Source organism: Hippocampus guttulatus, chromosome 14 (genome assembly GCF_054856545.1).
Source record: "Hippocampus guttulatus isolate MCC_2025c chromosome 14, RoL_Hgut_1.0, whole genome shotgun sequence".
NCBI lineage: Eukaryota > Metazoa > Chordata > Actinopteri > Syngnathiformes > Syngnathidae > Hippocampus > Hippocampus guttulatus.
In genome coordinates, this window is record NC_141274.1 from 13,588,472 (window position 1) to 13,599,817 (window position 11,346).

Sequence of the window (11,346 nt, forward strand, 5' to 3'; positions counted from 1 at the left end):
CTGTCAATACGAGCCGGTTTCATTCATCACTTAAAAACGTGATTCACCCTACAGGGCCACCGCTTACGAATGTTTTACCCCCCAACAAGAAAAGCATGTGTTATGTTGACAGTGTTGTTAAGTCGCTACTTACTGATCCCGTGGCCAATTCTTGAGTGACTTTTGCTTGGCTGGGGTCTCAGAGCTATAATTAACTCGAGTAAGCCCCTTGGGGAATAGCAATGTGAAGATCTAATTTCACTTATCTGTCACCCTCCTCACGACTAGGTTCCTCCAAACAGCAATCCCTCATGTTCAGAGCCGGGGGAAATTCCTATTGCGCCTAATAATTAACATGCATCGGTAAACCCTCCAAACAGTTTATAAGACACAAATCTCAGACAACTCCAGAATGCAGTAATATAATTGTATCAATACTGGAAAATGTTAAAATAAAACAGACAAGAATAAGGGGGAAAAAGATGGGGCGTTGAAACTGTAGCCATGCTCAAGACAGAAATAATGTGGAACAAATGTAAGTGTACAGGGCATCTTTAATTATTTCCGGTGAAACACAGAACAGTAATTGATTGTGAGACAGATGCAAACCTGAACGAAACCTAACATTTATGGGGAATCTGTTCACGCACACACGCACTGTCAAATATTTCCATTGTGCAATGATATCACATTTTACAAGCGGGTTGAGTTTTCATCTTTCTTCCATTTCCGTAAGCAGCTGTTTTCGGTCAGTAATATGGTCTCCGTGGATTATTCTGTGAAAACAAAACATTGGATTAAATTCGATGAGCATGACTACCGATGGTAGTTCTTACATATTTGTGCTGTTCTATGCAAAATAGAAACGAGCAGGGGACATGAGGTTACCAATGGATTAGGCCTAAATCGGTAGGCAAGCATCATCCTCTTTCTGAAGGCATCATACTCATCATCGCTTTTTGCCAGCTCGGCTGGACGGTCAACGCCAAACCCTGCTCCATTCATCGCTGTCGTTCCCCTGCAACCAGACACAAAAGCCTTTTGAGTCCATTTCTGACATCCAAGAAAGTATGACATAATGTATGAATGTCAAAAAAATGTGCCTTTACAAAGAAGCACCAGGAAAAAGGATTTTGCAAAAAGGTCAAGCTTCACAACGTAGCAGTGATGTTTTTATTTGTCTACTGTAATAAAAACGGTAGCAAAGAAACTGTTGGGAGAGCCACACGATCTTAAAGGTGGTTGTCCTTTTCTTTCACATAAAAAGAAAAAAATGAGCGATCACAACTTGGAGGGGGGGGGGGGCGATTGAAATGTATATGATCACATTACTCAACCAAAAATTTTGATTTCATATTTTTTTCACTGTTGCATAAAAGTTGTCCGAGTAAACAACTGGTTTCTACAGTCATGCAAGATCAAATGAAAATCTGCACTGTTGTTTAAATGCCATTGAATCTGAGATTAAAATGTGTGTATACAATATTGAAAAAGAAATTATATATTTTTTTGTAACTATTGATACAAACACATTTAATTGTGATCAAACAAAATTATTGTGCGCACACACGCCCAGAATGGATCCACTGTATCTACCCAGTGGGATATCATGAAATGGGTTGTGACATCATCAATATTTTGTTTTCTATTCCATGATGTAAATAAATCCAGAAACAAAAGGAAACAATTGAAAAGATGAACACGTACTTGTTGACAGGAGCCTTGATGCCTTGTCCTTCACTGCCAAGGCCTTCACCTTCCTTCCAGCCCATCTTCATCAGCATGCGGAAACCCAGGTTCTCGACTGTCAATTTAAACTCTTTGTATTCAGAGTAATCTGGGTCCCGCCCCTCCTGCAAAGAAATTAAAGCGGTGCATTCGTGCCATTGTTGCTCTTATTTTTTTCTCACGAAAGTACCAAACGGGCAAATGAGAAGAGATGAAAGACAACAATTGGATTTCACAAAAAAAACTATTGCTACAAGGATTTCAATAGCTTGTTCGCTCTTCAGCTGACCTTGAGTGCTTTAAAAGTTTCCATAAACTTCTCCAGCTCCTCAGGAGGGAGGAAGTCTCCAATGAAGTGTTTCCCTTTGCCCATGTCTGTCAGAGATTCTGCCCACTCTTGAGGAAATCAGCACAACACAGGAACGGCGTGATTGACACTGTCATGCGAATTAGAAGCTGGTTGCTGAAATGCTATTGCCAGCCTTACCTCGTGTCTTCTCCATTTCCATTTTCCGGAGACGATGCTCCCAGGTGCCGGCCTCCTGGTCCACCTCTTCGTCACTGTCGTACTCGTGTTGGTGGTCTTTTATGGCCTTGTCCCACATCAGCTGCATCTCGGCCATTGCGCGCTTGTGTTTCATGATCATGTCATACATCTCTTGCATCTACAAATGTGTGGGAGGGCATTGAATGAACAGCTCACCTCCAATGGACAATTGGTCTAGTCATGGTGTAAGTGCTCTATTAAGCACAAAGCCGGAGTGACATTGTTTCTTTCTCCTACTGGACTTGAGCGAAGCTGCTTTTTTTCCCCCACATTGTGCATCCAAACAACGTGTACCTCTTGTTGCTCTTTTAGCTGCCTCTTCTGGTCTTCCGACAGTTCTGTGACACCGACGAGACCAGCGGGCTTCCCTTTCTTATAACCAAGACCTTGAAGATCTTGAGCTAAAACAGAGGGGATGTCACCACAATATTTAAGACAGTGAGCCCACATTTATCGTGGGGTATATGCTCCAGACCAGACCCAGCACACAAGAGCTGAAAATACATTCCAGACTTTTTTTTGTTTTACGTAACAGTTTGACCTCTCCCAAAATGGGTTTAACACTTAAAACTTCTGACAAGAAACTTCTTAAACCACAATTTTAAAGTATTTGAAAAAACACACACAATAATTGCAAGTAAAAAAAAAAAAAACAGGTCAAGTCAATGTATTTGGTACGTGTGTGCCTTTAAGAGGCGGGGCTAAGTACTGTCGCATGTGATTTGGGCAAATTTGCACGCGTGTCTGCCTGTGAGCTGTGGCTGAAAGCAGCTCTCGGTGTCCTCCTGTTTGTGTTTTACTTTCCTTTGCCTAAGTCGTGGTAAAAATTCACAGACATTTTTTGTTGAAAAGAACGTAACACGGCAGGTGTGTGAATGATAAAACGTGGTATTGTGGGGGGAAAACTTTTTGGAAGAATCGTACTTCGAAACAAAACAACGACATAGATGAAGCGTTCCTACTATGTACTGAGCATGCATGTCAAGTACCAGAGAGAGATGGCATGTTGGGGTCTGGAACACCGGTTTCCTGGGAGACAACGATGGGTGGAATGGGAAGCTCCACTTTGTCATCTTCGGACCCCCATCGACTCTTCCTCTTGCGTTTTACAGGCGGCGTATCTTCCACCTGAGTGTGCGGTTGAGATGCCGGGGAGAACGCAATCTGGGGTCGGGGAGGAGCAGCTGGTATCTGCGGCTCTGTCCTGGACTCTGCTGCTGGAGGCGAAGAAGTCTGGGAAGCTGCAGCACGATACTCTCGGAGCTTCTCTTTGTAGTAACGGTTGGCCGGGTTTTTGAGATCAAATAAAAAACTGGAGGGATAAAAAGGCGTGCGAGGTTAAAGTGAAATAAGCCGTTATTGAGCTCATGTCGAAATTGATTTGAAAGAAGCTGACCTGAATGTGGGGTTATCACGGTTACGCTCGATGGCGATGTTTTCCACCTCTGGGCCACCCTCAGCCACAAACCTGGCCAGCTTCTCGGCCACTTGCTGGGTTTCCGCGTCCACTGGGGGGGAGACTTTAAGCAGTCTATCAGTACTGGGGCTCAAATGACACTCTACTACTGTACCATACTCAACTGGCATACATCACCAGTCTAGAGCTAATAGGGGATAAAAAAAACAAAAAAAAAGAGGGAGGTGGAGCAACGAGGACAGCACTGGTGATTGCTGAATTCAGTTGATGAAACACTTGATGAAACAATGTCAACACATACTTTGTATCAATACAACACTTGGCGCGATTTATATCTGCATTTACTGTCCTTGTGTTCATGACATCTGTGCATTCCATTTTTTTTCTCGAAAAAAAATATTAAGTGATGTATCTATTTTTGTGCAATATGGGAAACAAGGCGTGACAGATGTACAACTACTTGCAATGTACAAGTGCAGCACTAAATATGAAACAAGACACAAATCACACAAGAACTCTATTTCTATCCCCAATGGTGCCTTGACTTAGGAGTTGAATTCGTTCTGAGGTCGCTTGTTCTGCTCGGAGAAAAAAACCCCACGTATCTTAACACAAGACAAAAAAATTATCTGCTGCGCGATGGCTCATGTAAAAATATTGAAAAAGAAAAACATACACACGTAAGTCAAGGTACCAGTAGTTAAAAAAAACAGGTGTAATAAAGGGCATTGTACATGATAGTAATGATAATAGCGCAGGGCAAGACTTATTTGTTAAACTGAATTATGGTAACTTATCAATCTAATGACTGATAATGCAATGCGATGCAGCCCTTCAGAGTGCAAATTTCAGTTTCTAAAATGAAGAAATCAAGCACGCCATGAGACATCACCTTACCATTAACTGACGTTTTGGCAGGCGGTGGAGCATTCTTTCTTAATTCAGCAACCCTCTTTTTGTAGTAGAGATATTCCATACAGTTTCTATCATACAAAAATCTAAAAATAAAAATAGAAAGGTTAAAGCGCAGGAGATTCAACTATTTCATGAGTTCAATAAACATCGGGGGGTAAAAGTCTCCTTTAGACTTACGAGAAAACAGGATCGTCCTTGTAGTCTTCTTTGGCCCTCCTCTCCAGCTCAGGTCCCCCCTCCGCCACAAAAGAGGCCAACTTGTTGATAATCAGTCTGGTATCTGGGTCCTCTGGGGGAGAAACTTTAAGCAGGCTATCAGTACATTTACTCTTTGGTCACCTGTGACAAAATGCCAGTCATAATTCTGCCCTAGGAGCAGGTAGGGGATGACCCGAAATGTACAAGCCATTTTGTTGTCCAGAGTTAAACGGAAACACACAGGTCTTGATTTACCTTTCATATTTAAGAATTCGGAGACATCAATCTCTTCCTCATCGTCATCGTCATCTGGGGAGCAAAACACACTTGGCCTCTGGCTGAGAACTGGACTCTTCTTGGACTGCGAATAGCTCCTAAACTGGCTGAGCATGCTGCCAACGCCAGGGCGCTTGCCAGCGAAGACGTTTTTTCTTTGGAATGCGTTTCCACCCGGGAAAGATGACTGACTTTTGTTGTCAATGGGGGAACCTAGAGAAAACATCAATTAAAAAAAAGGAAATTAATAACATGAAAAGCAATAGCAATAGATTTTTGGCTGGACATGAGGGCTGCAGCTATCAGATACTTTTTAAATAGATTATTCTACGAATGATCCTATGGACTAATCATAAAAAAATATATAGTGCATTAAACAGCAAATTATGCATATATACAGTATATTCATCCTAAATGTGTCCACTTAAAATACAAACTATATGGGAATGTTGAACAGCTTGTACTAACCAGACACGCTGTTAGGTTTCTGCTTCTGCATCATCATGAACTGTTGTAAGAAGCTTCCATCATTTACAAACTTGTTGGAGGTGGGTCCTTGCATAGTAGGAGAACTATTTGGATCACAAGAGGTGAAATTATTAATTTATCTTAGAGTCAATACAACAAAATGTACATGTACCACCTGACAATGAAATTGAAAAACATAACACTGGTGGTGAAAGTATACATTTACCTTGCAGGCAGACATTCGTTGGGGGTTTGTGCATTAATTTTGGCTTGCTCGGCCAATTTTGCCTCAATTTCCTTCTTTTTCTCAGCTATCAATTGCTCTTGGCGTATAATGTTCAAGTTCATCTTCTGTTTCTGTGGCTGTGCATTCTTGTTTTTCCATCCTCCTCTCCCTAAAAGAAGGCGGAAAAAAAACAAGATTATGAATCTTTAATCAAGTGTACCAAGCTTAAGGTAGAAAGTGTGTCAGAAAGGTTCCAGAACTGGTGCTACAAAATATATATATTTCAAATCCAAACGGAGTAATCCTCTGCAACGGTGTATTTTTGTACATTTACAAATGCGCGTCAGACACAAATTGAGCTATTTTGGGAAACGTAAGTATCGACTTCGTTACGGATTCGAAAGCAAATTGCAACATCCATATCGTTCATCTAAATCTCGTGGGTCAACTTGTAAAATACGAACTAGCCCGTTACTACTCGTCGCATGCTAGTTGCGATGATAAATACTATGGTCGTTTTCGGCTATATGAGGCTAACTGACGCCGAATGCTAACATGAACTATGACTACTAGAGTCAAACATGGAACATTTTACCGAAATACTATGAATGTACCTGTATCACTAGACTCCATTTTCGTATCAGGGATGCAATATACGTTTACAAACGATGTGAACACACAATGCAGAAATCTAATACCGATGCTACGAAGACTACTTCACTCGCTATTTTGGGAGTCTAAACACGAATACTACTTCCGGTATGCCATTTTTTTTCTTCGTAATAAAAGTATTGTTACACAGTACTTCAATGATTTTTACCAAGTGTCTGAGCGCGTTTGGCATTCCTTATATTCCTTAAAAAAACCCATTTCCATTCGTCATAAATCAGAGGGGTTCCGAGAAAGAGACATATTTATTGTTAAAAACATAAATATACTGTAGGTTTCAAGATTTTACATGAATGTAGAAAATATATCCCCACAAGAATAATATAGTATTCACCTAATCGTCACTGTATTGCACATAGCAAGACCAAAAGAAAGCTTCTCAAAAAAGGAAACATAAGGATGAAAACAGTCATGTGTATCAACTTCGTCTTGTTTTGATAGATATCCCATAGTGCATTGCGAAATGCCGTCAGTCCTCTTCCCTAATCAGCCGGTTCTCGCGATCGTTTATTAAAAACCTGCTAATGTTCAGTGGAGAAATGGCAGAAGCTTCCCTTCGGCCCTGCCGGTTTTTCTGCCACCGATGTTCAGCAGAGATAAGCCCGCGTTTACCGGTAAGGCAAACCAAGCAGCACTTGATATGCCGACTTGACGAATGGCTTGATAGTGATGTGTCTAAGTCAGGTGCGTTTATGTGGGAGGGGGGAACAGCGAGTTTCGTCGCTAGCCACGCTCGTTGGCTAGCAAGTGCTCGTTGTAGTTGTTCAACTTGGCGAATGTATATTGAACACACAAAACATTGTCTTCATAGAAATACATTTGTGCCTCTACAGAATTGTGGCGGGCTGTACTCAACTGTTTGCCATGCATTCCAACGCCCAGAAGAAAAAAAAAAGCTTATTACTCTCTTAATAAGCTTATTACTCTATTACTCTCTACTCTACGTTGCTTACTTGATTTTTCGTTTTTTTTCTCAGTGAACATAAACACGATTTGCTGGAGTAGAATTTCTTTAATTAGTAGTACAGATTGAATACACATGTTCTGCTCCCTCGTAACTGTGATGATGTTATCCAGAGTCAGATTTACTTATTCAAGTCAGTTTTATCCAATCACTCTACTGTAGTTCAACTCAAGTAATTTTGTGTCTCCGAGTAGAAACAAAACAAAAGGGCGTTTCTCAGCATCATGTGTGTATATGTATGACACGAGCATATCTCCTCTGCTTATTAATTAAGAGTTACCACCAGGTTGCAATTATACCTACCTTCAATTCCGTCCTCAAAAAGTAATCGTAAACATTTTATGCTGCTAATTGTGAATATTTTCTGGGATATTCAGAGCCTAGTTTGTTCTTCCGAGTGTAATGTTCTAAAGTGAGATTCATTTTTGTGTCAATACCCGAAGGACTTTACCTGTCCACGCTGTGACTCTGGATTCATTGAGGAATTGCCAGATGAAAGAAGGTATTAGGAAAAATGATGAAATGCAGTAGAAATATTGCATATATTTGAATGGGTTTTTTTTTCATGCAGAACTGAAGATAGCTCTCCATCTACATCCTCCGCAAGTGAACAGACACAAACACCCTTTCAGGTCAGTTAAAGGCATCGGTGAAAGAATTTTGCAGTCTTTTCTTTTGGCATCATCGAATTCATCCCCGATTATGTCTTTTCTAGACAACCACGAATCACCAGCACTTGTTCACCTTTCCTTCCGGGTACAGTCCATTCACGCTGGGAATTTTCAATGAAAACTTTGAACTCAGAACTTGGCTACCCACAGAAGATAACAGAGAGACAGAAATTCCGCGAGAACAAGAAAACGATTCGCAGCAACAACAGGGTCGACATGCGGCTCAACGACAGCGTACGCGTCATGAAGGAGTTCCTACATTAGAAGGGTAAATATTCATTCAAGTCTGTTGTGTGTGACGATTGCAAGCGATTGTAGGTAACCCAAAGCACTTCTGTGAACACGTTAGTATTAAAACAAGGCAAATGTCAATTTCACATTTACTTTTTTTTTTTTTTTTTTAAACTGTTAATACAGAATTATCCAACAGCTCGTTAATGGGATCATAGCACCAACAGCTATGCCAAATATTGGAATGGGACCATGGTGAGTAACTACTTATGATGAATCTTTTCATCGCGTAAGTCTTATTAACTGGTTAAAAACTTTGCAGGGGTGTGCTTCATTCAAACCCAATGGACTATGCCTGGGGAGCAAATGGATTGGATGCCATCATAACACAGGTATAACAGTCGCCTTTCGTAGTAAAAATCTGGTTCGGAATTTCTCGGAAACAATGATGAACTTACATGCCACCCTTGAATTCACTTGAGAAACTGTTTCTCAAATGTCCAAAAGATCAAATTAAACACGACAAGCTTTAAATTCTGGCCTGTATCATTTGAAGCTACTCAACCAGTTTGAAAACACGGGTCCTCCTCCAGCGGATAGAGAAAGGATCAAGAGTTTGCCCACAGTCTCCATCACAGAAGAACATGTGGGTGAGTTTTAAGATCAAACCAATGAAACAGCTGATAGTCGTAAAACATTTAAAAATAAGGAACGGAGTTATAATTTTTGTTGAAGCGTCCTTGTTGACTTTTGCAGCTGCTGGTTTAGAGTGTCCCGTGTGCAAAGAAGACTACGGCGTGGACGAGAGCGTCAGACAGCTGCCGTGCAATCATTTGTTTCACAATGACTGTATAGTACCTTGGCTTGAACAGGTACGGCACTGATACTTGCTGGACACATCATTACATTACAATAGCGCAATCACACACTCATTTCTGGGAAGAGAAATAATCTTAAAATACTGGAAAGACCTCGGTATGATGCAGTGGAGTTCTTCACTGCAAATTCCATTAATAACCCACAAGTCTGTTCCAAAAGAGGCTCACCAGTGATGGACAATGGGACTTGCCAAGCAGAATTAAAACAGAAGATTACTTAAACTTCTTATGGATCAAATTTTCAAGATTTAGTTTTGAAAGTGGGGAAATGCAGTTTTTATTTACCCAAATGTTAAAATAAAAATAAAGTTATTTTAGAGCTGTAATTTTAATACCAAGATACCACCATATTTTTGTCAACGTGATCAAAGCGACTCAATCACTTTGAATCAGTTCGATTCTATTCAATACACTTGCATCTTTTAAATTAAAATTGATTTTCTGATTTATTATTATTATTATTTTTAACTGTATTGATAGTCATGTGTACCAGTGGCTAAAGGCAAAAACTGCCAAACCGTAAAAATACAGTATAGAATTGTGATTTACAATAAAAATGAGCTATATTTAAAAATGTACTATTGTTGATGTTGGGCCAAAAGCTCTTATGTCTACTGTTGATCGAAATAACATTTTGTTTCCTTCTCTTTCCCTGTAGCACGATACTTGCCCCGTGTGTAGGAAGAGTCTTAATGGCCAGAACACAGCTACAAACCCGCCGGGTTTATCAGGGATGAACTTTTCTCCCTCCTCATCATCTTCCTCCTCCTCCTCCAACTCACTTATCAATGAAAATGCTTCTGGCAACTCATAGAGTCTCCCTGTCACCCTCATCTCATATTCTGGAAACCTCGCGCTCTCAAGGAGTCTTCTACAGCGGACACAAACACAGCTGTTAGTCTTAATTCTTACGGACAAGTAAGTTGAGATGAATTTGTCTCCGACTTCATCTTAGTCATCATTCCTCCACTTGTGCTGACTGGTTGCCGGATACCGCTCGTTCTGCTGCTGCTGGTGCAGTAATTGAGGACATTCTCCTTGGAGCTTCCGTTGGAGGATCCCGTGGGTACTGAAACAATAGGAAAAGTAGGATCTGCCTCAAGGTTTGGGGACACATTTTTCTATTTCAAAGTCAAAATAAAAATAGTCTTTTTAAATGTTGCCTGTGGTGGTGCAGATGTGTAGAGGTGTATCAAGTTATCTGAATAATGCTGAGCCAATTACAGCCAGTGGATCAATTTATGCGTCTGCTTCTGACTATTTGTATTTATTTGCACATTTATTTTTGTTTTTAATTTGCACAATGTGTCGTATTTTAATGAGACATCATCTGAACTATTAACTTTTGTTCTTTTTTAATGGCATTTGATTATTTTAATGTTTCTAAATTGTGTGTGTGTGGAGGGGGTGCAATTTGGGTAGTGTTTGAATGAATTTAAGCTGTATTTTTATTGAGTGAACAAAGAAAAATCCAAATCTTATTTAATAATCCTATGCCACCAGTACTACGGCATATAAAAAAAAATCATATCTTTGTGAAACTGGCTGAAAGTGTTAATGAGCTGTAGTGTTTTATTTCCTGATTTAATGTTGTATTTTTACAGTCACAATAAAGTCCTTTGGAAATTGTTTTGGCAGACTCAGTCACTTTGACTACTCCAGAACCGTATGATCAAAAAAGAAAAATAATCTTGAATTGAAGAATACATATGCATGTATAATTAGGGTGTTGCATTGGTTCATTTCCCACGTTTAAGGAATAAGGGAGAGGCTTCGGTTGGATGGATCGATCTGATTAAAAGTAGCGATATCAAATTGTGCTGCTTGGCCCCACTCTATTTAAGTCTACTGTTAATGTTAAAACTGCATCATTGCAGTGTCTTAGTATCAGGCCGCATCTTCCAGACAAAACACTACCCTTCTGTATTTTAAAGTCGGTCCCTATGGTAGTACTTGGAGTCAAGGTTTTTTTTAGGTGCATGGTATGTTGGTGTAAAGAGGGAAACAAGTGAGATACGTGACTTTGCATAAATTACCCCATCAAGCTAATTGCGCTGATCGATAGACCTAATTAAGTCCCATGTTCTACTTCTTTTCAAGACGAATCTTTAATCAATAGAGATAGACTAGAGGGGATAAAGCCCTTTTCGGGGTGCGAGTTATTTTACATTTGAAATAC

The 11,346-nt window shown here is 40.1% G+C and overlaps 2 protein-coding genes across 3 annotated transcripts; one reads left to right on the forward strand and one right to left on the reverse strand.

Moving 5' to 3' along the window:
* Nucleotides 1–515: 515 nt before the first annotated feature.
* Nucleotides 516–6,889, reverse strand: sugp1 (SURP and G patch domain containing 1). 2 transcript variants are annotated; one of them, XM_086129403.1, is made up of 14 exons: nucleotides 6,758–6,889; nucleotides 5,755–5,923; nucleotides 5,529–5,632; nucleotides 5,040–5,273; nucleotides 4,764–4,887; nucleotides 4,569–4,669; nucleotides 3,651–3,774; nucleotides 3,244–3,566; nucleotides 2,549–2,655; nucleotides 2,195–2,372; nucleotides 1,997–2,103; nucleotides 1,687–1,832; nucleotides 868–997; nucleotides 516–755 (listed from the first exon to the last, which is right to left on the reverse strand). In XM_086129403.1, the coding sequence occupies exons 2-14, from the start codon at nucleotides 5,874–5,876 to the stop codon at nucleotides 729–731; spliced, it is 1,827 nt and encodes a 608-aa protein (XP_085985529.1). In that variant the 5' UTR covers nucleotides 5,877–5,923; nucleotides 6,758–6,889; the 3' UTR covers nucleotides 516–728. The 2 variants fall into 2 exon arrangements, with proteins under 2 accessions (XP_085985529.1, XP_085985528.1); XM_086129402.1 differs by lacking the exon at nucleotides 6,758–6,889 and adding an exon at nucleotides 6,369–6,515.
* A 5-nt stretch (nucleotides 6,890–6,894) lies between these two features.
* Nucleotides 6,895–10,796, forward strand: LOC147195220 (E3 ubiquitin-protein ligase RNF126-like). The gene is made up of 9 exons (XM_086129404.1): nucleotides 6,895–7,037; nucleotides 7,831–7,889; nucleotides 7,959–8,019; nucleotides 8,103–8,326; nucleotides 8,476–8,544; nucleotides 8,612–8,681; nucleotides 8,846–8,939; nucleotides 9,046–9,161; nucleotides 9,826–10,796. Exons 1-9 carry the CDS (start codon nucleotides 6,948–6,950, stop codon nucleotides 9,979–9,981), a joined length of 939 nt encoding a protein of 312 aa, XP_085985530.1. The 5' UTR covers nucleotides 6,895–6,947; the 3' UTR covers nucleotides 9,982–10,796.
* Nucleotides 10,797–11,346: the final 550 nt, after the last annotated feature.

Coding starts and splice junctions, on each gene's coding strand:
- sugp1 (XM_086129402.1), bottom strand. Junction 5,633..5,754: donor AACGAATGTCTGCCTGCAAG/GTAAATGTATAC, acceptor TGATCCAAATAG/TTCTCCTACTATGCAAGGAC. Junction 756..867: donor GATTTAGGCCTAATCCATTG/GTAACCTCATGT, acceptor TTGTTTTCACAG/AATAATCCACGGAGACCATA.
- LOC147195220 (XM_086129404.1), top strand. CDS start 6,948: ATGTTCAGTGGAGAAATGGCAGAAGCTTCCCTTCGGCCCTGCCGGTTT. Junction 7,890..7,958: donor GAATTGCCAGATGAAAGAAG/GTATTAGGAAAA, acceptor TTTTTCATGCAG/AACTGAAGATAGCTCTCCAT. Junction 8,020..8,102: donor AGACACAAACACCCTTTCAG/GTCAGTTAAAGG, acceptor TGTCTTTTCTAG/ACAACCACGAATCACCAGCA.